The sequence below is a fragment of the Arvicanthis niloticus genome, chromosome 7, assembly GCF_011762505.2.
Source record: "Arvicanthis niloticus isolate mArvNil1 chromosome 7, mArvNil1.pat.X, whole genome shotgun sequence".
Lineage (NCBI taxonomy): Eukaryota > Metazoa > Chordata > Mammalia > Rodentia > Muridae > Arvicanthis > Arvicanthis niloticus.
The window spans coordinates 12303598-12329519 of NC_047664.1; the positions used below are offsets into that span (position 1 = coordinate 12303598).

Consider the following 25922-nt stretch of genomic DNA (forward strand, 5'->3'; position numbering starts at 1 on the left):
GAGACACAATATCACTAGGTAGACCTGGCTAGCCTGCAACTCACTAAGTAGAGCAGGCCAACCCCAAACTTAGTGATCCCCCTGTCTTTGCCTTCTAAACACTGGAATTGCAGATCTGCAAATGACAGGGCACTTTGCTGTTGTTTTGTTTTTACGGTGTGGGGCCTGTATCATCGTGTATACTAGGCAAGTCTACCATTGAGCTGTAGCTGAAGCCTGCAGCTCTCATTTGGGGTACACAGGCCACATGTCAGGCACATCTGTTTGTATTGTGTATACATTCACATATTATCTGGTTAAATCTATCTACAGGAAATATATCATATAAATTTTATTCATGATCAAACATTGACTGACAGGTTGAGAACTTTGTCCAAAGTCCCCTGATCCCATGCAGAAGAAACACAATCTGAATTTTGTTCTGCCTCATCTTGTTCTCAAAACTTTCCATAATGGGTGAGGCCTTCCCAATCCCTGGTAGAACCTGATGCTCTAATCCACTGGGACAGGCACAATAATTCCCCTCATGTTTTTAAAGGTGCTACATCACCATGACAGAATGACTTTGCACTTTAGATGAGAGGATGAACCTCGATGGGGAAAAAATCTGGGATTCTTGGGAGAAAACAGAGAAGGGAGAGCTGATCACAAAGGTCCCTGTCAGTGAGGCTACAGAATGTGACGCCATGTAGTGACGGGAAGCAGAGGTCACAGTGGCACAGCACAGCAGGCTCTGAAGACAGACAGAAGGCACATACTGAAATTGTGGGCAACTTTTGGGCGTATCCAACTTGGTGACATGTGACACAATGTTGTGATGTGAAAAGTTTGAATTTGAAAACCACTCAATTAGATTAACAATTTTTAAAAAACATCATTTTTATATTGTGCATCTATAATTGCATGCTGGGTCACCTTCCTAGACATGCTCATACCTATGTATGTATGCTTCATAGAATGTCCTCAGTGGCCCTCGGGTTGGATCCACTTATAAGGATGCTGAAGGAGCAAAGAACAGACTCTTCTCTAGGGCTTCCAGCAGAAAAGCAGAAAGCAGTCCTACCAATGCCTTGGCAGCTCCCCACCTCAGGCTTTTGACCCCCAGAACTACAAGATGAGAAGTCGGTGTTATTTTAAGCCGTTACATTGTGACTGGTTAGTACATCCTGTGAATCGACATGGCCAAGCTAACAGAGCAGAGGCGGTACTTGCGGACTCTGACAAAAAGAGGAGAACGTAATAACAAAGGAGCCCACTGCTGACCGAGGCAAGCTACTCAGGGAGAAGGGTCCAAGGTGATAAGAGGCCACAGTAGAAGTCCTCTGCCATGGGGAAAGGGGGCATGCAGACAGCACCCATGGCTCCAGTCACCAGCTCCACAAAGCCACCAGCCCATGATGAGCTACCAAGAATGCATCCAACATAAGCCCACCTAAGAAAGCACCCAGGGCCTTTTAGGTTGTTTCCATCCTTTGGTTTTCCTTAAGAAAAGTTCTGGGGAAAGCTGGCAAAAATGGTAGCTGCCAGAAGAGGAGGTGGACATGCCCGGTTCCTGGTTACCAATTCACTGACTACATACCCTTCCTGTGTGGCCACACTAGAGAAATCAAGGCACGCTAAGTAGGAAGCTTTGATTCCATTCTGCATCATGTTGGAAGCCATTTGCAGCATGAACCAGAATGTGCCCCACCACTAGTCAAAGAAGTCAATGGGAAGCCAGGGTCACATGCTGGGCACTAGAAATACAGTCATTCTTATGTCACTTATGGGGATGTTGTGGCAGAAGCATGAGAGGACAAGATGAGCCACTCAAGATGGCTTCCCCAAGGAAGGAACGTGTTCACTAAAGTGACTAACTGTTAAAAGCAGCTAGATATGGCAGCTGGCTGTTAAAAAGAGCTAGAAGTCTCTGGGTATTTATCTGCATGTATGAAATGCTCTGAAACCCAGAGGAAAGGTATAAAGAAATGATAGTGATGAATATAAATAGCCCTTTATGGTTTATAAAGCATTTTTTCATGCACCATCCCAGATCCGACAATAGCACCAGAGAGACAGGATGAGAAGTAGCATGCTGTCTTTTATAAATGAGGAAGCGGGGATTAACAGCCGTCAGCTGCTTTGCCAAGGTCACACATTAAGTCAAGGGGAAGACTCAAGCCCAACTCCCATTACTCCTTGTGGAGAGTCCTCTGTACTATACTGAATGCCCTTCCCAAGGAGGCTACAGCGAAGCGGCAGGGACTGGTGTTGATATCTGGGAACAAAGGACATAAGGTAGTTGGGCATCAGGCCAGACACTGGAGATTCAAAGACGGTCATGACAGGATGTGGTCCCTTCCTCCAGGACCAGCCCTGTCAGAGCTGTGACAGCCACATCTCAGAAGCCATCCAACTGTGGCACCTGTTATCACTGGCTTATTTTTTTGCACTTCCACAAAGCCTTTCCGGTCTCCCGAAAATTGGGTTTAACCTCCCAGTTGCACCCAGGCTTTCATAGCTTCTTTTCCCTTTATTAATAATGTACAGAGTACATATTGTTGGCGGGATGCAAAATGAAGCCATTATGAAAAGGGTGTTGGAGGTTCCTCGGAGAGCACGGCTACTGCCAGGCACAGTGGCATGCCTATGGTCCCAGCTACTCAGGAGGCTGAGGCAAGAGGATCATTCAAGACCAGTCTAGATACCATAATGAGATGCCAGCTCAAAGATGTAACCTACCATTATGATCCAGAAATCCCTTTTCTGAGTAGATAGACATGGAAAAAGAAATCAAAGAAAGTTCTGAAAGAGACATTTGCACACCCATGTATTCTCAGAACTAGTCACAAAAGCTAACAGAAACAAATGCCTCCCAGTAGATGAAAACAAAGACAATGTGCTCTGTCCATACAAAGTAATACAAGGATGCCTCAGAAAGGAAGGAAATCCCGACACTGTTCAACATGGATAGACTGTGAAAACATTATGTCAATACAAGGGGACAAATACCACATGGTTCCATTCTTGTGACATTTTAACGTAGTCAGAATCATAGAAACAGAAGAGGAAGAACATGGCCACCTCGGGCTGAGGGGAGAAGGGAGAAGGGAGCATATTTAATTGATACAGAGTTTCAGTTTTCCAAGAAGGAAAAAAAAAAAAGACTAAAGATCCTAGATGCGACTGTAAGGGTACACGCAACCTTTAAACAGGAAAACCTAACACTGTGCACTTTTACCATCCACTTCTTAGAAGCATATTAAAAAGAGAAAAATAAAAGACAGGCATTGTGAGTTCAAAAAGAATATGGAGAAGGTGGGAAACCAAATGAAGAGGAAGAAAGGGCAGAGGAAACATGCCAGTCAATGATGGAGTCCACACCGTGGCTCTGGGCTGGAGATGAGCAAGAATGCATCCTCCGACTACAGCCCCAAGTCCAAGAGGACGGAGGACGGTGTTGGGCAGAGCCCTTCACTCCCTGCATGCATCCTTTGGGAAACATAAGAATCTTTACTGCCACATCACAACACAGCTCTCCAGAGAGGACCAGGGGATGAGATCTACAGAGTTTAGCAATGATGGGCATGGTGACTCACACCTGTACCACAGCTTGAGGCAAGGAGATCTCAAATTCAAGTTCAGATTAGGCTACATAGTGAAACTCTATCTCAGGAAGGAAGAGAGGGAGAGAGGGAGGGAAGAAGGGAGGAAGAAAGGAAGGAAGGAAAGAAGGCCTTGGAAAGGCACTCACATCTCACCTGTAAGCCTCTGTGGTCCTTATCAATATCTGTTCTCAGAACTACCTACCCTGGGGTCTGGGGCTTCTAAGCCCAGCAGGGCACCCAGCAACCAAAGTCTGCAGTGTCCTATCCAGTATTAGCTTGGCACCATTCAACATAAAAGGACAGTGTCAGCTATAGTCCTTTACACAGAAATCCCATGCCCTAGTTCTTGACAGCTGTAATTACAGCCCAAACAGCTTTTGAAAGGCAAAGAGAAAGAAGAAAATAGCTGCCTGGACCTAGCAGTGAATTGTGGGGCGTGGGGGGAAGACACACAATCAGAACGCTTGCTACTAATGGCAGCCAGTCCACACAAGCCACTGGACAGCCAGCCCAAACAACTTTCTGACCAATTAATTTCTCCCTCTAATGTAATGAGCTGCTCATTAAGCACTGGAAGCAGCTCCCACAGAGGGAGCTGCAGGAAGAGGCATGAGGCTGGCACAGCCCGCAGGTAATGAGGGAAGAGGAGCCTGCCACATTCCAGGCCCAGATTCCTGCAGATCCCAAGACCAACTACTGCCATACCGTGTCTGGCCCGCCCCAGCTTCCAGGTAATGTTTTCCCATGCCTCTGCCCATTTTACGTTGCGTTTCTACCACAGGCCTTCTTTCTGGGAAAGTGCCATGTCCCTGTCCTTTGGTTCCACCCAATTAAGGTCAAGACTCACAATCAGCATACCAACAAACCCTCAGCAGGGGACCAGGGGCCACAATATAGCCTGAATATGAACCCCCAGGCTGCCTGTGAACCGTAACCTGACCTGAAGTACTTTGCCTGCCTTGGGTTCCAGGTCTCATCCATAAAATGTACTAACAATATCCTCACCTCATCTAAAGTAGCTATAAATAATAATAAAACATATTCAATATCAAAACATCTAAAAAAGCATCCAGCACAGAAGCAACTATTACTGTTGGCTAAAAATAATGCTTTCAAGATGATGGTAATGTCGGCAATAGCCCTTCTCTGCCCCATCAGTCAAAGGTAAATAACAGAGAACTTTGGTGGACACCCAAGTGAGGATGGCTCCAGGCCCAGTCTTTGTATCACAGCAGGGAGCACAACACAGGGCCTTTGCTTCTTTTATCCATGTAGGAGGGCAAAGGAGAGAGTAAAGAGGCCCAGAAGTACTAAGGCCCAACCGGCAGCCAAAAGGGGAGTAAAATGTACAGCTTTTCCATGAGACTAAGAGGAGGTGATAGAATGGCTTCAGGCCACATGTGCACTTCTCAGTATTTCTTTGAGCTTCAGGTTAATCTAGAAAACGACACGGCATGATCCTCTGATGCTGTGACTATTCAGCAGAATTACTCTCATGAAAGTACCTCAAATTTCCTTATTACCAAGTACTGTTATATATAATAACAGTCTCAGTAAAGTCAACTCGGTAAAGACGAGCCACGCAGACAGCCAACAGCACACACGGTTTGCACTCTCTCCAACGCTGATATCATTGAATTGAGGCTTCTGTTGATAGGGTAAAGAACCAGCCCAAAGGAACAAAAGGAGTTCCAGCACCTGTTTATGTTTTCAGTTTAGGTGAACAGATCACTCCAAAGAACAATGACACAAGCCAGGCTGCACCCAGAGATGACTAAGCCAGCCACCTTAACACCAACTCGCTCCACAACACAATAAGAAACAATACACCCAAGCAATCCTAAACACACCTCCAAATGCACAGTTCCGTTCTGGTGCAGAGCCCCATACCAGTTCCTTCACCATCCCTGCTCCTCGGACCAGAGTCAGAAGGCAGTGGGCTGTCATGCAAACCAAATTCTTCCAGGTGTCCAAGGAAAGGGAGGAAGGGGATCGTGTACACAGAGCTTACACATCCTGAAGCCTCGAGCAGCTGACCAAGAAGTTTTGTTGTCATCTCATAACCAGTCTTAAAATGTCAAGTAAATCTTCTATCCTGTACCATAATAAATTACCTTTATAAAATGTTTTGATCGATTACTAGTTGCTTACTAAACTTTTGCTCTACGGTTGCCATTCTCCTTTACTAGTCAACCACGGGGTACGAGGCTCTGCTGGAAGCGCTGCAGGACATGACAGAGGGAGGATGCTGCAGCTCTGCCCTCACATTCGTTTCAACCTTTTTTTGAACTAGGGTTCAACTGTTGTGAACCCTAGTTCACAACAGTTTCCCCAACGATACAGGAATACGGGCTCTAGGGCCTGGAAGGGGAAAACCATCCATTCTGGCTCTCAGCTCTGGCTGAAAGGGCCCACAGCAAGGAAACTTGAGTTCCAGATTCACACATAGCCCCACCTCCGACCACTCACCCGGATTCTACGCATGGCAGCCACGATCTCAACCCTGCTGTTGGGTCTGGGCACATCCAGGCTTCCCACGTACTGCAGAAAAAAAAAGCAAAGAGAGAATGAGAGGAAGGAGAGGGGCAATGTTCCTAGTCACAGAATATCAGGGGTGCAAAGACTCTGAGGCCACACGGGTTTCTCTCCCCAGTTTACAGAGGAGGAAATTAAAATCCCAAGGGCTATTGTCTCCTTTTGAAATCGTTTCTAGCTTTTAATAATAAATAAACAGCGTAACCAGGAATGACTGTTTCCATTTTCATCTTGTTCCAAATGTAGCCCAGCCCTGTGTTTGGGTAAGCACGCATCTGAATCTGAAAGGCTCCTTGTAGAAATTCCAGCCCCTGTCTATATGGCATGGGAAGAGCAGTTTTCTCTTCTCTCCTTTCAATTTTTTTCATCTGTAAGATCAAATAAATTACAGAGAGAGAGAGAGAGAGAGAGAGAGAGAGAGAGAGAGAGAGAGAGAAAGAGAGAGACAGAGAGGCTCTTACATAAAAGTGATTGCTAAAAATAATTGCACTGCAAGAAAAATGGACACTTTTGGAGTTATTGTCTGGGATTGTTTTGTTTTTGTTTGCTCTGTTTTGGATTTGTTTGTAATTTTACAAGTCCCCACTCTTAAATCCAGGCTGGCCTGGAACTCGCTCTGTAGCTCAGGCTGGTAATTGAATTCATGGCATGCCTCCTGCCTCAGACTCCCAGATGCTGTGACTGCAGCCTGAGGCACCACATCTGGCTACTCTTTTTTAATTACTGGAATTTTATTGAGTTATCCTTAGACATACTGTAGACCTCCAACATATTGTTAAGTTCCTGACTGGAGAAAGAATAGACTAATAATTTTCTATATTAAAAAAGAAGTACTCAGTTGGACCTTTTATTGCTTTTTGAGACAGGTTCACCATCTAACTGAGGCTGATCTCAAAATCACCTGTTCTCCTGTCTCAGCCTCCTGAGTGTTGGGGATTACAGGCGTGCACCACCACACCTGCACTGATTATACTTTGAAGTTGTCCACTAAGCCAGATTGCATTAAGGTTAATGTTTAACATGTATTTCCTTGCTAAAGACTATTCAAATAATGCAAAAATAAGCAAACAAAAGAATTAAGTCCTCACTCTCAACTGGTTAGTACCAGTCTCTGTCTCTGCTTACCAATGGGCATAAATTTAGACAATTAGTTCCAAGTGGGGAAAGGCTGCATTATTCATGACTTTAAACACAACCTAGGTATCTAAGCCCATGCATGCAGTGATCAAACTAAACATAAGGCCTCCTTTCCCGACAGACCCTTCATACCAGATCCCTTCACTTCCCTAAATCACCTCACCTCCATGTCCAAGAGTTAGCCAAGGAGTTAGCTCTAGCAAGCTGGATACGTACCTAAGCAAAGACTGACCTACTAGAAATAGGAACAGTCATGTTTGAAAGATAGTCCCTGTGGTTACGAGAAAAGAAAGGTTTTCCCGAAATTTGGAGCTAAGGACTGGCTCCAGTCAGAAGAGTTTCACAAATGACACTGGGAACAAACGGATTTCCCCTAGTATTGACCAACAGCTTGTGTTGACACACTGAAGAATGAAGTTCCCAGCTTCAGACGAGTTGGCTGGTAAACCACAGTACACTATAGTCTGGTCCCTTGGAGAGCCCACCCAAGTACCTGGGCTTATTGACCAAGGACCTTGAACCTTGCTGAGGCAACAAAGCCCCTAGGTTTCCCTATGCTTAGCAATTCTCCCCAGTGAACTCTGCTGGAGCATCAAGGTCAGCAATAGGTCAGTGACCTGTGCAGCCAGAGATGGCATGGCGCCATTCATGATTGCCCAACTTCAAAGGCCCTTCACCCAGCGGGAATTTCCAGGATCCCTTTCCTATGTGTTCCATGCTGATCTTCCCTGAACCCGGTGCACTCAGAAACACAAACCTTCTGGGGTTCAGTTCCTCCTGCAATCATGTGAAGGACAAGGCCTCGGGACTGAACAAGGTCATTCCCTGTAGAGGAGCCAGATCGGGAAGAGGAGGTACCGTGAGAGGAATCGCTGCCGGCCCAGAATAGGAGCCGCTAACCACATAGCCTCCATTCAAGCACCCAAAGGGGACCCGTTCTCTGGCTGTACTGCAGCCCACCTCTCCATCCTGGGGAAGGACACAGTTAGACTGATAATACTAGAACAATTAGGAAATGGGGAAGGGGCCAACAGTCTACATATAAGAGGGCCCCTATTCCCAGGCCCATCTTCACCCTACAAGGGCCTGCTTCCCTCTACCAGCCCCCATCCAAGCTGGTATATGCACCCAGCACACACCTATATGCACCTGCTATATGCACATGTGTGTGCGGACATACCTCTAACACACACCCCCACTCACAGTGCAAACCCACTAACTCATCACACTCACACCACACACCTATGCTCCCTTCTTCCCCCACTCCCTTCCCTGTAAAGAAAAATCGCAAATCTGCCTTCCTGAAAATGAGTCTGCAGAAGCTAGCCCAGCAACATCCAGTTGCAACTTAGGCTCAACTGGAGAGAGTAGGATTTCCAAAAAGGAGGACTCAGGTCTACATCTCCCAGACAGAAGCTCAACATCCAAGCTAACATGAATCAAAATGAGAGCCCGGATGCCTGGGAAGCAGAGAGGAGAGAAAGCCAGCTCCTCCGACCAAAGCAGAGGGTGTGCTCTCCGAAACCACAGGCAAGTGGGCAAGCAATCATCTCTGTACCTGACCTAACCACTACCACCCCCACAGCCGAGGCTTCTACTCGAGCAAGCCATGAAATGGTTTACTGTCCCGCTTGCTGGAGAGTCAGCTCATCCTGCTGATTGCTCATTTCCGGTGGTCAAGTTCACTTCATTTTTATGACAACCTGAACTAAGCTGGGAGCCTCCCACTCTAGGCAAGAAAGGTAGTCCCCCAGCTGAGCTAAGGAACTCCAGAGGTGGTGGCTGCTCTCACTTCCTACTGCAGTCAGGTAAGGCCAGTTCCCTTTCTCCAGTCAAAGGTTGAAAGGTGGGGGTGGGGTTATCAACCAGAAATGTCTTTCCCTTTATCTGCATCCTCTGCAGGATCCTGGGTTCCAAGGAATCCCAGGACAACAAAAGGCTTGTTCAATACCTAAAAATTAAAAGAATAATTTTCAAAATGGCAACTTGTTTTCTTTCCTTCAACTCCCCGTATCACATCCCTCCCCTTATCTACCTCATCTCCCTCATCTCTCTCATCCCCCTCATCCCTCTCTTTGGTCCTCCTCATCTCCTTCATCCCCTTTATCTTTCTTATCCCTCTCGTCCCTTTTATTCTCCTCATCCCCCTCATTCCCCTCACCCTCTTCATCCCCCTCATCCCCCTCATCCCCCTCATTCCCCTCACACTCCTCATCCCCCTCATCCCCCTCATTCCCCTCACCCTCCTCACCCTGGTGTCAGCCCCCAATCACTCAATCCTGAACTCAGGCTTCATCCTTGAAGGCCTTCTCCCCCAAATAATTACAACTTATTTATTCTCTCACTTTGGGGACAGAAATGGCTCAACAGTTAAGAGCAATGGCTGCTTTTTCAGAAGACCTAGGTTTGATTTCCAGCATCCACGTGATGGCTCATAACCATCCATAATTCTAGTCCCAGAGGATCTGATGCCCTCTTCTGGCTTCTGTGGGCACTAGGTGGGCACATGGTACACAGATACACAAACAAGTAAGATACTCATACATAGGAAATTAATGTGTTTTTTTTTTTTTTTTTTAAATCTTGAAGAACTTTCCTGCTTGCTTCCATCTGCTCTGAAGATGACAAACAGAAGCTTCAACATGGCTATATGTGGTCCAGCTTCACCTTACAGCAGTGGACTCTCCAATCACGCAGAGTTCCTCACATATACCTTACCTCCTCTGTGTATGCTCCTCTCTGCACACAAAGCACCTCTCTCTCTCTCTCTCTCTCTCTCTCTCTCTCTCTCTCTCTCTCTCTCTCTCTCTCTGCCTATTTCTACTGGATCGCCGCCTCTCCACTGCTGACTTCTAAGGAAGGTGAGCGTTTACCCCAAAGGCTCCATAACCCCTGCAACTCTCTTATGCAGCATCCACACATGACTAAATATATGATATGTATCCATGAGTTGACCATACCTACCACAGGTCAAGGCACAAAGAACCATACCTACCACAGGTCAAGGCACAAAGAAGATGTTCAAAACTCAATTGACTGACTATAATACTATAGTCTCACAAGAATTAATGCATACTAGCCCCAGGTGCTTATGGGAGAATCTCTGCTTGGGGAAGAGACAAGAGGAATGGCTTTGCCCTGGAGTCTGCCTGGAATTCCAACACTGACTTCACTAAAGTTCTGCTTCTTGGGGTCACCCATCCCCCTCCATCCTATTATGGCTTTAAAATATACATGACTGTCATCCAGGTGCTTGAGAGAGACCAAAGCCAGGTACCCCTAAGTACCACACGCAATTCCCAGCTAACCAAAGCACGGCGGTATATTTAACCTACTGCTGGTGGGTGTTTAATCGCTCAGCCTTCTATAGATCTATAGCTTTTCTGTGCCCTCCTTCCAGGAATCCCTGCAGTGTAATATCACACAGGACACAGAGCAGAGGGAGGACTCAAAGAAAGGAGTTTAAAAATACCACAGCTTACAACTTTTTCATCAATATCTAAAATGAAAGAAAAAAAAATCCATAGACTCCCAAAGAAAAAGAAAAGAATTTTAAAAAAAGAAAATTTTTTTCAGGTGTGGTAACTAACGTTTGTCATCTCAGCATCTAGGAAGCTGAGGTGAGAGAATTCCCAGGAGTGTGAGACCAGCCTAGTCTGCAGTACATGAGGCTCTATCTCACAGACATTGAAAAGAAAAAGGGAAAATCTTAAGGAAGGTGTGAACTGTATGAGTAATCATGATACCAAAGACAGACAGACAGACAGACATTTTGTTTGTGGCTTCATGTTTCAGACAAGCAGGAATTAACTGCATATAAGATTACCAAAGAATCTCAAAGCCTTTCCTTGTAAATTTCCGAACTTTATCCTGGGTACTACATGACTGTCTCATGAAGTACTGATGTTACTTCCACTGTACTTCCTGGAAATTAAGTCCTGGAGACTGTAACGATCTGAACTCATGTCTCCCAATGTGTGACTGACAAGGCATAACAGCTTGGCATAGCCACCCATATAACACTTGCCACCTACACACCCTGTGATGTCTGCCACTACCCTCCTCTGGGGGGTCCCTCTGTTTACAAAGCTCATGTCAGGTGTCTCCAGAGACAAGGTAGAAATCCAGTCAAAGAAGAACACTGCATACGATTCTGCTTCTGATACGACTGGACAAGCAGGTATCAGACCAAGCCTCCCAGAGGCAACAACAGAAACTCTCACTCAACAAGTATATATAAATAAATAAACAAATAAATAACCATATAGAACGTACAGCATAGAGAAAAAAGTATAGCATAAGCTAAAGCTGTTGTTAACAGGTACCCACACTAGTGAACTATATGTTAATACTTTTGTTAAAAGAGGGGTTATGGGAAGTCTCTGATCTAGTCCATGTTTCTGCCAATAAATTTTTTACCGTGTAAACCTAGCATGGAATTTTAAAAATAAAGACTATTAATTAAAACAGTAATAATTTGAATGTTGAGGATAATTTAAAGCATTCTGAGACTGGCAGGTCTCCAGCTCTGGAGAGGAAGTATGCTCGGGGACACGTGGGTTCTGGTCTGAGAACACCATTCAGAAAGGATGGTGAGTTGGCTGGATAGTTGCCCTCCGGGGAAATGGAGTTAGAATTAATGAGCAACCATGTCAACTCTTTTGAGGAACGAGAAAACCACATTCAGAAAGACAGCAGACTCTTCCAGCGCGCATCTGTTAAAAACCCCACTGATTGTCCAGCACAAGTATGGACACCCCACCAGGAGGGCACAGCCACATTAGTAGGCCAAACATAAAGATTCCCAGTGCTGCTGGATTTTCTTCTCTCTTCTCTCAGAAACTGTTCAGTTGGGTCTCTACTCTAGCATGTGCTATGAGATGCCTTAACAACCCCGTCCCTTTACAGAGAACAGAGCACTAAAGGACTTGACCAGTGATAGAGAAGGATCTCTCCCCAGCCTCCAGCTTCCGGTGCAGGTCCCACCCCACTGTATTCTTCCCAATTCTTTCCCTGAGGACCTCAAACCAGGTCTGCTTTGTATCCTGTGTACTGCCTACCTCCTCACATATCTCTGGTCTCCTGGCCACACCCTGTTCCCTCTCCAACACACACAGGAACATAAAGCCAGGTGACAACCTGCATGTAGCTAGAACTCACCAGCCAGAACATACCCATCTCAGTAAGTGATCTATTCCCCATCCTGCTACCATACAGATGAGGAGAATCAAGGGAGTTGTGGGAGTCACACCAAGGTTACTGACAAAGAAAAGTGTCACAGACTCAGCAGGGTCATCCTGCCAGAGCTAATGAATGCTATCTAGATCACATGGTTACTTCCCTCCACAATAGTGTGAGCCCCTACGGGCCTTTGCTCTTATTCTGTACCCCAGCTCTTTGTACAGGGTCTGGAAAACAAAGACTCAACATCTCCTGTCAGGGCATAGTAACACACTTGTTAGTCCCAACACTTAGGAGGCAGAGACAGGAATATTATCATGACTTCCCTACGGCCAGCCTAAGCTAGAGTGAGACTCTTGCCCCACCCACTGCCGAACAGCCAAAATAAATAAATGAAATAAAAATAAAACCCAATAACAACAAGAAAAGTTCCACTGGATTGGTGTAGGGGAAGTGGAGCCCATAGGAGTCTAGAGACCTAGAGCCCCACCAAGGACACACTCCTGCTGGCCAGTGGCTCTGCTCCAGAGGGAAAGACCTTCCTGCCCTGCAGAACTGTTCTGCACACAGCTGAGTGTCCTGCTGTGCTGGATTACCAATGTGACCTGGGCTACAGTTCTCGCCTCATTTAGCATGGAACAAAAGCAGCCTGAACAGCAGTGGCCAGAGCAGCCCAGATTCCAGAGCACAAGCAGTGAATGACCTTCTAGTAACTGCTGGGGGAGGGGAGGAAAGAGAGAAACACTGCTGCATTCAGTGTCCCACTCCCACTTCTAAGGCCTTAGGGTTAGTCCCTGGGTACCGAGGTGCAGGGGACCTGGGGAGAGATAGGACATATGCCATAGACCTTTCTTTCAGCTTCAATGAAGGCAAAGCCTCAGTGCCCAACAACCCCACCCCTGCACACAGGTATATGTACACACACGCACACATGCACATATGAATGCATGCACACACACACACTTACACATATGCACACTAGGAAAACGTCAAATGAGCTGTACACCACATATTTATTTATTTCTACTCAAAGAGGATTGAAGCACTTATCTTTCTGCTACCCCACCCCAAAAGCAAGGTTTTTTTTTTGTTGTTGTTGTTTTGGTTTGGTTTGGGTTTCTTTTTGTTTTGGGTTTTTTTTTTTTTTTTTTTTTTTTTTTTTTTTTTTTTGGTTTTTCGAGACAGGGTTTCTCTGTGTAGCCCTGGCTGTCCTGGAACTCACTCTGTAGACCAGGCTGGCCTCGAACTCAGAAATCCGCCTGCCTCTGCCTCCCAAGTGCTGGGATTAAAGGCGTGCGCCACCACTGCCCGGCTCAAAAGCAAGTATTTTAAGGCTGTCTGATGTGACCGTCACTACCGATCAATTGTAGTACAGTGGGACCAACAAATACTCCAGAGATCATAGCAGATTCCTTCTCAACCTCCAACATACAAGGCCTGGGTGGGGAAAAAAAAAAAAAAAAAACAACTGTGTTAGCCTGTCTTTAGGATAATGCTACGCAATTCTCTAGAAGGGACAGAGGCAGGACAGAACCATCAAGGGACTGTCTCTCTTAGTCACCATTAGCAAACACTTAGCTATGGTGGCTGACTGTTGTTTATGAGGACTTGACAGGTAAAAGCTGTAAGACAAAAATTGCTCTGAATTTTCAGCCCTTGAGTGGAAGCCTCAGTGTGGGAATTAACATCCCTGGATCTTGTCACAAAGGCAGGTGTGGTGCAAAGGCTAGGGCAGCATCCTGGGCAAATGGCACCTTCCATCTGCCCAGAGAGTCGCCTGCCCACCTAGGATTCTTACTTGTTGAGCAGTAAAGAGAAGAAAGTTCAAGGTATGGGGAGGAGAAACATTTGACGAAAGCCGCACAAAAATTAGACTGTCTGTGAAACAACTAGTCAGCCAGGAACGCAGACCTGAACCAGCAATGCTATGACAGTGACAGGAAGCCAGGTCAACAGCTTAAGTAGCCTGGAACAGCACTTGATCCAACCCTTCATTTTCACACAGGGGGAAATTGTGACTCAGAGAAAGAATAGAAACACGGCTTGTGAGAGGCAGAATCAGAAAGTAGTGTGGGTCTCTTCCCCAATTCCGTATCCCAACAGGAAATAAAATCAGAAAATCAGGAAGAGCATGGCCCAGTGCCCCATTAAGGCCTGATTCGCTGCATTAAATGCAAAGTAAGCTGGATGGGGACGTGTGCACGCAGACATTCAAATACTATCGAGGTCAAACCCAGTGAAGAACTGTGGAAAGCTGAGGTAGATGGCACAAGGACAAGGGTCCTCATCTGGCTCCATCTAAAGACTTTGGGGTGGAGCTAAGAGACTGAGCAACAAATATGGAACCCTGCCACTGAAGGAGGGGAGGGGCAATCCCTCTTTTACAGCGGAACTTCGGGAAGCAATGAGGAGGCCCCAGGACTGCACTGAGAAGGAGCTCTTCCTCTGCAAGTAAGAATCAAGATATTTGGCTTTGGGCAATACCAACACTGTTGTCAAGGTTTCAAGTCTCTAAGCCTCTGTTTTACCCATGGGTACACTACCTACATGCCAGACCTGTTCCGGGAACAAATCAGACAATAACTGCAAGAGATGGAAGCTAAGATGGAGAACGAGAGAATGCTAACTTGGTGCGCATGCACTCGCTCATGTATGCTCCCTCCCTCCCTCCCTCCTTCCCTCTCTTTTGTTCCCTCCCTCCCCTCGGTGTGTGACAACAGAGAGAATTAATAAATAAAAATTAACTAATAGAATCAAAGTTGCATCATTTATACACAGCAAAAAAAATTAATTTTCTAATTAATTGAGAAGGGGGTTCCTACATGTTTTGATCATGTTTACCCCCCCCCCGTAACTCTTTCCAAATCTACCCCTCCCCTTCCCTATCCACCCAACTTTGTATCATACGTTGGTAGGGGGCAGGTGTTTTTTTTTTCCTTCAAGACAATTTTGTGTTGCCCAAAATATTCTTGGACGTATGGTCTTCCACTGGTGCATGGCCAACTTAGCAGGAGCTGTACCCTTAGAGCACACAGAGCACTCTCCTCCCAGCAGCTAACAACTGCCAGTCACTCCACAGCTTGAGATGGAATTCTATGTCCAAATTTCTTCTCTATCCTGACCTGATATCAGGTCTGGCTTGGAGGGATTGGTTTTACAATACTATGTTCTTGCTCTGTGCCCAGATGAGACCACCGTGAGGAATCACAATTTGTGGCCTTCTAACAACCCCCCTTTAACTTAACATAGACTAAGAGCGTAGAGCAAAGTGATCCCAAATGCCAGAAGTGAGCTGAGGGGCAAAGCCAGCAAACCAGACTCCATCGACTCACAGAGCATCAACAGGGAACCAGGTGAAAGATAACATCACCAGTGGCCAGGCCTCACAGACAACTGACAAATGCCCTGACTCACCAGACCTCCTCCTCAGAGAATGACCAAGTGTGACACTGCTCACAGGATGGGTTCAGCTGCAGGCAAGCACCTTGCTTCCTTCCTGAACTGTTAAAGGCAAAGCTTTCCTGAGGTTGAGGGTGTGGGGTCCATAATATGTCACTGAGCCATTGTCATCAGCCTTGGTGCTAAGTGAACCCCTACATGTGAGTAACATCCCCAGATGACCAGCAGGTAATACCACTCAAACATCAGTGCTTTCTCTGTTTTCAGCTCTCTTGATAAGAATTCCCCTGAAGGTCTATTATGCACTGCCCTAAGTTAAGAATTCCTTGGAATCAGAGGAACCACTAATTACACCCTTCCAATATAAGCTATGCAGTGATGACCTAGTGAGAAGCGGCCCGCACTGCTGTTATACCTGGTTGAGTCTCTGAAGCTGACTTTCAAGATTTTTCTGGTACTTCCTTCCCACCCCTCCCCCCATCAGAATGACATGTCTACCTTTAGCAACACTGCCCCAAATCCTCAGGGAAAGTACCTCCTAGACTAATCCAGCAACATAGAAAGAGGATCATATACAATTATCAAGAGGTACTTATGCCAAGAAGAAAAGGTGTGTTCATCATACAAAACTCAATAAATGTAAGATACCATCTTCATGGAAGAAAGGACAAAGGATCATGTGCTACTCTCAGAACACAAAGAAAATGAATTTGACAAAATTCTATATCCTTTCATGATTTAAAAAAAAAAACCTTAATAAACTGCAAATAGAAAGAAATCCTTCAACCTAATTAAGGGCATTTATGAAAACCCCATGCCATATCTAAGGTGAAAGATTAAACATCTTTCCATTAAGAAAAAAAATAAAGGGGACAGGAGAAGAGTGCCAGGTGTGGTGGTGCTCACCTGTAACCCAGGCACTCAGAAGCACTGGCAATGGTGGGTCATGGGTTGGGGCCAGCCTGGGCTACGAGGTGATTATGGAATAAGACAAGGATGTTCACACTCATCACTCCTATTGAATACAGGACTGGAGATGTAACTCAGGTAAATACAGAAAGAAAAGAAATGAAAAGCACCCAGACAGGAAAATAAAAAGCAGGTGTTCTGTGCTCACAGGTAACAGTCTCCTATTCGGAAAGCCTAAGAATCCACCAAAATACCACTCAATAGGTATGAACCTAGTGAGGGGATTCAGAATGAAACTTAGGATATAGTTACATCTGCCACTCTAACTCTATCAAAGATTTACGGGCTGAAAATTACCAAGTATAACAGAGAATATAATTGCAGAAGGCATAAATCAATAGGAAGACTTCCCGCACTCATGAGACAGACTTAAACCATGGAAGCGAGATACTTTCCAGGTGGGCCGGTTGCCCCTATTAAGATCTCACTAGTCTTTCCAGCAAAATTAACCAGCCAATCCTCAAATTGATGTGGAAAAGTAAGGAACCTAGAATACAAACAACAATCATGAAAAAGGACCTCAGGGGGACTCAAACCTGATTTGACTGTGGTAATCAACACGGTACTGCGTTTGCGCACAACCTGACATGTAGACCAATAGAATAAGAGTCCAGAAAGGATTCCTCATGGTCATGGTGAGCTAGGTATGCATATGTTTGTCTCCTCACCATGCAAGCCAGGCTGGCCCTAAACTCCTGACCCTCCTTGTGTTGACGGTTTTATGTCAACTTAACACACATGCTAGCGTCATTGGAGAGGAAGGAGCCTCAGCTGAGAAAATGTCTCTATAAACCTGTAAGGCATTTTCTTAGTGACGGATGTGAGAGGACCCAGCCAATTGTGGACAGGGCCACCCCTACGATGGTAGTTCTGAGTTCTATAAGAGAACAGGCTGAGCAGGCCATGGTCAGCAAACCACTAAGCTCCTCCATGACCTCTGCATCAGCTCCTGCCCCCAGGTATCTGCCCTGCTTGAGTTCCTGTCCTGACTTCCTTCAATGAGGAACAGTGATGTGGAAGTGCGAGCCACTTTTCCTCCTCAAGTTGCTTTTGGTCATAATGTTTCACTGCAGCAAAGTAATCCTAGCTAGCACACTTCTATCTTTTAGATCCTGCAATTACCAGCCTATGCCACCACATCCAGATCACCTTTGAACAGGAGAGCCAAGACAAGTCATTTGTGAAAGAAAGGTCTTCTACATGGGTCTTCTACATTCACAGGCAAGAGAATCAAGTTGGATCTCTTCTTCAAGCCATATACAAAAACTAACTCAAAATGTATTTAATACATTTATTTTATATATTTAATATAAAATTCTTAGAAGAATACAGAATCTGAGTGAATGGTTGCTTAGATACATCAGCGAACAAAAGACAAAAGAAGAAAACAAATTAGACTTAGCTGAAGTGGAAAAACACTGTTCTAACAGAGTTCAAGACATTAGAAAAAAACGTGGGCCAGCAAGATGGCTCAGCAGGTACAGAACATCCGTTGCCAAGCCTGATGACCTGAGTTGGATCAACAAGATGCGCATGGTAAAATGGGAGAATCAATGCCCTCTTCTCCTGTGCTGTTCTCTCTCTCTCTCTCTCTCTCTCTCTCTCTCTCTCTCTCTCTCTCTCTCTCTCTCCTCTTGCCCTCTCCCTCACTTTCCCTCTCCCCCACCTCTCAAACACACACAAATATAAGAAAATAGTTTTAAATAAAATAAAATGGGAAAATAGGCTGGAGAGGTGGCTCAGTGGTTAAGAGCACCAACTGCTCTTCCAGAGGTCCTGAGTTCAATTCCCAGCAACCACATGGTGGCTCACAACCATCTGTAATGGTAATGGGATCTGATTCCTTCTTCTGGTATGTCTGAAGACAGCTGCAGTGTACTCATATAAAATAAATAAATCTTATAAAAATAGAATAAAATGGAAAAACAATGGAACAGGACAAAAGTTTTAAATTTTTATTTTTATTCATTTATATCTTTGCTCTGTGTGTGCGTGTGCGTGTGTATGTGTGTGTGTGTGTGTGTGTGTGTGTAATAGACAGAGGGGAAAGGGGGAGAGAGAGAGAGGGAGAGGGAGGGAGAGAGAGAGAGAGAGAGAGAGAGAGAGAGAGAGAGAGAGAGAGATTAGGGTATGCTTGAAGGCCAGAAGAGGATGTCAGATTCCCTGGAACTAGAATTACAAATGACTGTGAGCCCAACACAGGTGCTGAGGAACAGACACAGTTCCTACGCCATCTCTTAACTGAGCCATCTCTCCAACCTCAAGACCAAAGCTTTTACAACTCATTCTCTTTGGGGACACATATCTAAAATACAATCTTTATAACAATTAAAAATGTTAGTAACTCCAAAAAAAAGTAAGCATGAGAAATAAGGGGTACAGACAAAGGCTTCTCCAACGAGACACACAGGTCAGGCAATCAGTCATTTGGGAAACACAAACCAAAACCAAGAGACCAGGATCCACGTGCATGCCTGTAATCCCAGCTACCCATGAAGCCAGGACAGGACCACACGCTCAAAGGCAGCCTGAGGTCCATAGTGAGTAAAAAGCCAGTATCAGCTACATAACAAGACCTGTCTCAAAGTAGCACCAGAGCTGTGATGCTTCACAGATGCAGTCTGCTAGGTCAGTCCTCCATCTCTCTCACTCCCCCTCCCTGTCTTCCCTCCTCCCTCTCCCTGTCTTCCCTCCTCCCCCTCCCTGTCTTCCCTCCTCCCTCTCTGTCTTCCCTCCTCCCTCTCCTTTACTCCCCCTCCCTCTCTTCACTCTTCACTCCTCCATCTCTCCCTCCCTCTGTCCCCTCCTCCCTCTTCTTTACTCTCTTCTATCATCTCCTCCTCTCTCCTTCTCTTCTCCGCCCCCCTCCTTCTCTCTTGCTCCATACCTCCACTGTAGGATACATAATATGATCCTTCTTTGCTTCATTAACATTTCTGTCTCTCCCCTTAATGTCTGTACTTAAGTCTATATTAAAACCTCTTCTTAAGACACTCCAAATTTTTAAAAGAGAAAAGCAGAATCCAGATGGCTGTGGAGCTGGAATCCTCATCCATAGTTCTGAAAAGCAGTACAGTCGCTTTGGGAAACTGATGCTTGGCTGTTAATGTATGAACCAGCATTTCAATTCATAAATTTCCAAATATCATATAAGTTTATAAAGACATATAGTCACATAAAAACCTGTACACAAAGATCATACAGATCACATCGCCTTTATTCAAAACAACCAACCCACAGAGACAATCAGAACAGCTATCAAATTAAAAAGGCGGGTGTGTGTGGGTGTGTGTGTGTGTGTGTGTGTGTGTGTGTGTGTATGTGTAAAAGGACCAAGGTCCTCATGCTCACCGATAGGCACTGGAAAAACCAGGACTGTTAGCACGCCAGCTTGTCTCTTCAGCGGAAGGGCCGTGTATAGCTGTTTTCCACCAGAAGGTTGGGAGTGAATGAAGTTTATAGCCTGGTGACCTGTGTTACCTGTGGGGCCAGGCCACACTCAAATCCGCGAGACTATTCTTCCCTAGACCCTCATCCTGAGCGTTGCTTCTTAGTCAACAGAACCCATCCTTAGGGGAGACGCCCCATGGACGTTATAGCTTGGTGACCTCTACATTCTCACAGCCAGAGACCACAACAGATCCTAGATCCTTAAGTTATAGGTCCCATCTTCACAGTAGAGGTCACATGGACTTTGCGGAAGAGCCTCCATGCCATCATGCCTCATGCCTTAAGCTTTATTGTTCACACAGGATTGAGATCCTTGTTACCAGATTTTTTTTTTTTTTTTGCTAAAACAATACCTTACTTAAATATGTCTAAAATAAACTGCCCAGTGTTAGGCTCTAGAAGATTGAACCAGTCCAGCTGAGTTGACATAAAGCAGATTTCCTCTCTTGCCTCTCCTGGTTCATTTCCCTGCTGGCCATAGCATTTGCAGGGACCCCCACCACATAAGACTATATAGTAGTGATGGCTGTATAATTGTGTGATACCACTAAAACCATGGGACTGTTTGTACTTAAAAAGATAAATATAGCATGTGAGTTGTATCTCTATAAAGCTACACATATACACATGTGAACACAAGCATACATGCATGTACATACACACTCACATAGATGAGTGTGCACACACACACACACATTATCCTCCCTACTGGGCTTTCTGTGAACTAGTAAATACAACCACAACCAAACTGGTTCTTGCATGAGCTTTTGAAGAGTACTTTTTCAAGCAAAGGCTGTGAGCCTCCATCCATTCTGGCCACTAACTATCCCTTCCATGGCTTTCTGTAGTGCAGGTTGTCATCTGGATGTTTGAGTTCACTAGATAAATAATTCATGAGAAACTAAGCTATAACTACACTGAATTTTAGCTCTTTCAGAAGATATATTTTCCTCTCTCAAAGATTATGTGTGTGTGTGTGTGTGTGTGTGTGTGTGTGTGTGTGTGTATCACTGTAAAAGTATAGCAATCCTATTTCATATGCCTGTTCCCTGAGGCAGTAAATGGGCCAGAAACTCACAAATGAGATTATTTCTACACCACACTGAAGGTTCCAGAACAAACTCTCCAGCCACTGTGCCTTTTCTGGGACTGCCTTAGGTGACCCCAAGTGGCTCCATTTCTAGGTCTTCTTCTTACCAGCACCAATATTCAAGGCAAGAATGTGTTTTTAAAGACACACTGAGAGAGAATTAAAAACATATTACATATTTTCCAACTTATAAATCTTAAATATCTAAAGGCAATGGCTGATGTAGGGGCTGTTTCATACTGTGGAAAGAATTAAAAGGAGGAAGTGGAATTTCAGGGCTGGAAGAGACCTTAAACAAACATGTTGCCAAGCATTGTGGCACACACATGTACTCCCCAACACTTGGGAGGTAAAAATAGGAATGTCATAAATTCAATGCCAGCATGGGTTACACAAATGAGACCTTGTCTCAAATAAATAAATAAATAAATAAATAAATAAATAAATAAAGGCTGACATAAAGCAGGAAGACTGCTGCAAGTCTTGGGCTAGCCTGTGCTACAGAGTGAGTTCCAGATAGACCACCCTGGGCTACATTGTGAGATCCTATTTACAAAATTGCTCATATGCAAGCTAGACAGGCTCTCTGTGGACTCAATCTTTTCTCTCAGCCTTTTAACACTGTCTCTTCACTGTGGTGCCCACAGGCTCTTTCCTGTGCAGAGCAGCCATTCTCATCTGTAAAACTCACTGTTGTCAAGGCTTCACACTTCTCAAAGGCTACCTGCCCTACCAAACAAGACCACTGCCATCACTGTGGCAGGCTGAGCACAGGAGGGCAACAATGCTTGACAGTGAGAGACTGTGGGAACAATGCGAATGGAGGAAGAAGGCAGGAGAGAAGGACTAAGGGTGGGGATTGTGGTGCTACTTTCATCTTTGTGGCTTTGATAAAACACTCTGACAGAAACTGAAGGGAGTGTTCACTGCTAGAGCTGATGATGGGAACGGAGGCCTCCTAAAGTCTCATCCAGGAGCCAACTTATGCAGAGCATCAGACAATTAATACTCTGCAGGCTAAGAAATCACATGAGTAAAGTCTACAAACAAGGATAAGCTGCATGAGGCAAAAACACGTCTTTCCATGGAGGCGCATGAACCACAGCTGAAGTTAACCCACTCCTATTTGCTGTCCCTGGGAGGAGCACTAAATCACATTCCAGTAACAATTCTGTGTTCAGAAAAAGCTGAGGTCACAAGACTCACACCTTGTTTCCTTTGGCATTTCCTCACAAGCACTGAGAAATCTCACACACAGCTCCACTCTTGGACCAGGTTCCGAACGGGGAGAAAGGGTTGATTTGGTTTAGGACTCTAAGTTGCATTTCACCATTTGAGGAAGGCAAGGTAGGAACACAAGCAGTTAGTGACATCACATCCACAGTTAAGGGCGAGAGAGAATAAGAGAACAAACGTAACCTTGCTGCCTGCTTCATACTCAGCTACCCATATAGTCCAGAGCCTAACCATGAAACAGGACTGCCCACAACGGGCTGGGTCTCCCTGCATCCATTAACAAGTGAGACAATCCCCACTGACACGCCCACAGGCCAACTCAATCTAGACAATTCCTCATTAAGACTCTTTTCTCAGGTGATATTACATTATATTAAGTTGACATTTAAAACTAACCAGCACAGGGCTAAAGAAGATACCCTGGATACAGACACAACCCTGACTCCACCCGAGGCCACCCAAGCTCCAGGCGAGCAAGAATTAAAGTTCCCTAGGCTCAGCCTGTCTCCTGTTATGTTTATTTATTCGTTTTGTTTTATTTTGTTTGGGAAACAGGGTCTCACTCTAGAGCCTAGGCTGGTATGGAGTCCCTCAATCTTTCCAAATTCCCCCTTCTACCTCAACCTCCTAAATCCTAGGATTACAGTCACCAACACCACACCCAGTTGGTTGACTTCATAGAAACCAAGTATCCTCAGAGGCTATTCACTGGTCATCAGGACTTTTGGCACTAAGCAGCAAGTCAGCAGAGAGGATGCTTAGAGGCAGAGGTGCCTGAAATCAAAACCCAGAAGCCATCATCTGTTCTCACTGAATGGCTCCTGCACAGAGAATTACATGGGCTGAAATTAAAACCTTCCAGGGAGTTAGCGAGGGAAGGCAGAAAAGGCCTGGGCTCTGGAACTGTATCTGGACTGAAGTCTGAGCCTAATGCCTTCTGTAAGATGTGAGGACCATCATCCTGCTCAGAGAGCCACAGTGGAGTCAAACCGTGGCAAGTGTGTGACAGTGCTTGGCTCCCTGTCTGGATTAGCTTTTCCTGTTCTAGTTGGTCCCACTTAGCAGAATCCTGAGTTAACATCTACTTAATTCTTCAATTAAATGTCTCTCCCACCCACCCACCCAACAGACTTCAAGGGCAACTCTAGGTGTCTCTGAGCACCCACTACACTGTACGTATTTGGTCCAAAGCCTGGCCCATCCTCCAAATGAAAGGAAGCAGTGGCTTTTCCTGTTTTGAAGCAAGAACATTTAAGATGCTATCTCATTCTTTTACCTGCCTTCAGGCAGCCCCACACCTCCCACGCTGTAAAGACTCCCTCTATTACCCAACTTCCTACTGTGACCCACCCAGGAGTCCTCATAGCAGAGGGCTTAATCATTCCAATTAGCATAATCATCATTGCAAGGATTTTTCCGATGAGGCAATCCCAGTAACCTGCCTATAGGAAGGAGGAAGGCCATTCTTCCTTGCAGAAGACAGGAAGGAAAGGGTTAAGAAAAAGATACTGAACTCTAATCAAAAGGCAATGAACCACCAGCAAGGGTGAGGGCACAGTGTACTGTGGGGGCAGATGTCCCTGGTAGAAAAGGAAGACACGTGGCAAGGTAGGTCCTAGCTCACGTCTCAGCCCTACCTCTTGCTTTATTCCAGTAAGTCCCAATGCTGATGTCTAAAGAGCAATCAAGATGGCCCAGGGATGCTGCCTCAGTCAGTGCTCTACATACCACACGAACAACATCAGAGGAGAGGGCCGGTACTTCCAGTCAGGTCCAAAGGAAACTCCATTTCCCCAAATTCCAAAAGACAGAAGCGACAAATAGCTATCTGTGGTGCCTCTTAACACACCAAAGTACATGCTGGCCTCCAGGCTCCCTCAAGGACCAGTCACACATTTCAGAATTCATCCTAGCCCTCCTCACCCTCTCCCCTGCCCTCCTCACCCCTCCCCTGCCATCCTTACCCCTCCCCTGCCCTCCTCATCCCCTCCCTTGCCCTCCAGCCTCCAGCTCATGGGCTTCCCTCCCTCCAGCTACTCAGTTTCCTTACCATCCAGTATTTTCCCTAAACACCATCCCCCTCTCTGCTCCTGTTTCTCTCATGGCCATGAAGCAGTCACGTGGCCATTTTGTACCTTCCACAGCTATCTAGTTCAATTCCTCTCAGCTGCCCTGTGAGCAGGAGACCGCTGGTCCCTCAGTTTCTCATCTATGGAGTGGAATGGGAGGCTGCAGTTTTCAGGCTGCAGAGTCAGGCAGGGGAATTTAGGGAACACTGGAAGTGAAAGTAGAACTTTTGTCTAAGCATCTGGCTGAGAGGCAAGAATTTTGACATAGTAAAGGGCATGCATGGTGGTGCATGACTTTAATCCCAGCATTCAAGAGGCAGAGGTAGGTCGGTGGTTCTCTGTGAGTTTCAGATCAGTCTGGTGTACATAGTGAGAGTTACAGGCCAGCCAGGCTAAACCAGTTAGAACCCATCTGTCATCTCTCTCTCTCTCTCTCTCTCTCTCTCTCTCTCTCTCTCTCTCTCTCTCTGTGTGTGTGTGTGTGTGTGTCTATGTGTGTCTATGTGTGTAACTTGGGCACAACTGCGAAAAATGCCATATTAGATACAGTGTCTCCCACCACCAGCCCTTTCCTTTTGAAAGATATTTCAAGCAGGAATGTTAAACCACTTAAGCCACTATGTACATGACCTTTATTTCTAACCTCACTGGCATTTCTTTCTCATCTTTAAACCTCTACTTTTCTAAGTAAATAGCACAAACAAGATTGTGAGCCACATTTACAGGCAAAACATGTATCCTGACTTCTTTGTGACCTACATGCAGCAAGGATTCCTCTTACTTTTTCACCTGGTCTTCTTTTTAATCAGCAAACTTACCTGTAAATCTTTCTTATCTGAAATCTGTACAAAGCACATTATAAACCATTTTTGTAATCCCATGTACTACAAAAGAATTTTTGTTTAATAAAAGTGTCCTGACTAGCTTTATGTCAACTTCATATAAGCTAGAATCATCAGAGAGGAAGGAGCCACCATTGAGAAAATGGCTCCAAAAGACTGGGTTATAGGCAAGCCTGTATGGCATTTTCTTAATTAGTGATTAAGGGGGTCGGGGGAGGGCTCAGTCCATTGTGAGTGATGCCATCCCTAGGCTGGTAGTCCTGGGTTCTATTTAAAAAAATCAGACTGAGCAAGCCAGTAAGCAGCACCCTTCCATAGCCTTTCCAACAACCCAGGCCTTTAGGATTCTACCCTGTTTTGAGTTTTTGTGTGACCTCCTTCAGTGATGAACAGTGATGTAGAAGCATAAGCCAAATAAAGCCCTTCC

At 45.4% G+C, this 25922-nt stretch overlaps 1 protein-coding gene across 2 annotated transcripts in view; it reads right to left on the bottom strand.

Annotated features, from left to right (window-relative positions):
• The window catches only part of Nos1ap (nitric oxide synthase 1 adaptor protein), a 273616-nt gene that overhangs the window by 192925 nt on the left and 54769 nt on the right, over positions 1-25922 (bottom strand). For both annotated transcript variants that reach the window (XM_034509272.2, XM_076937935.1), the window contains exon 2: positions 6057-6128. In XM_034509272.2, coding sequence (XP_034365163.2) covers positions 6057-6128 — 72 coding nt within the window. The remainder of the gene's footprint in view (positions 1-6056; positions 6129-25922) is intronic.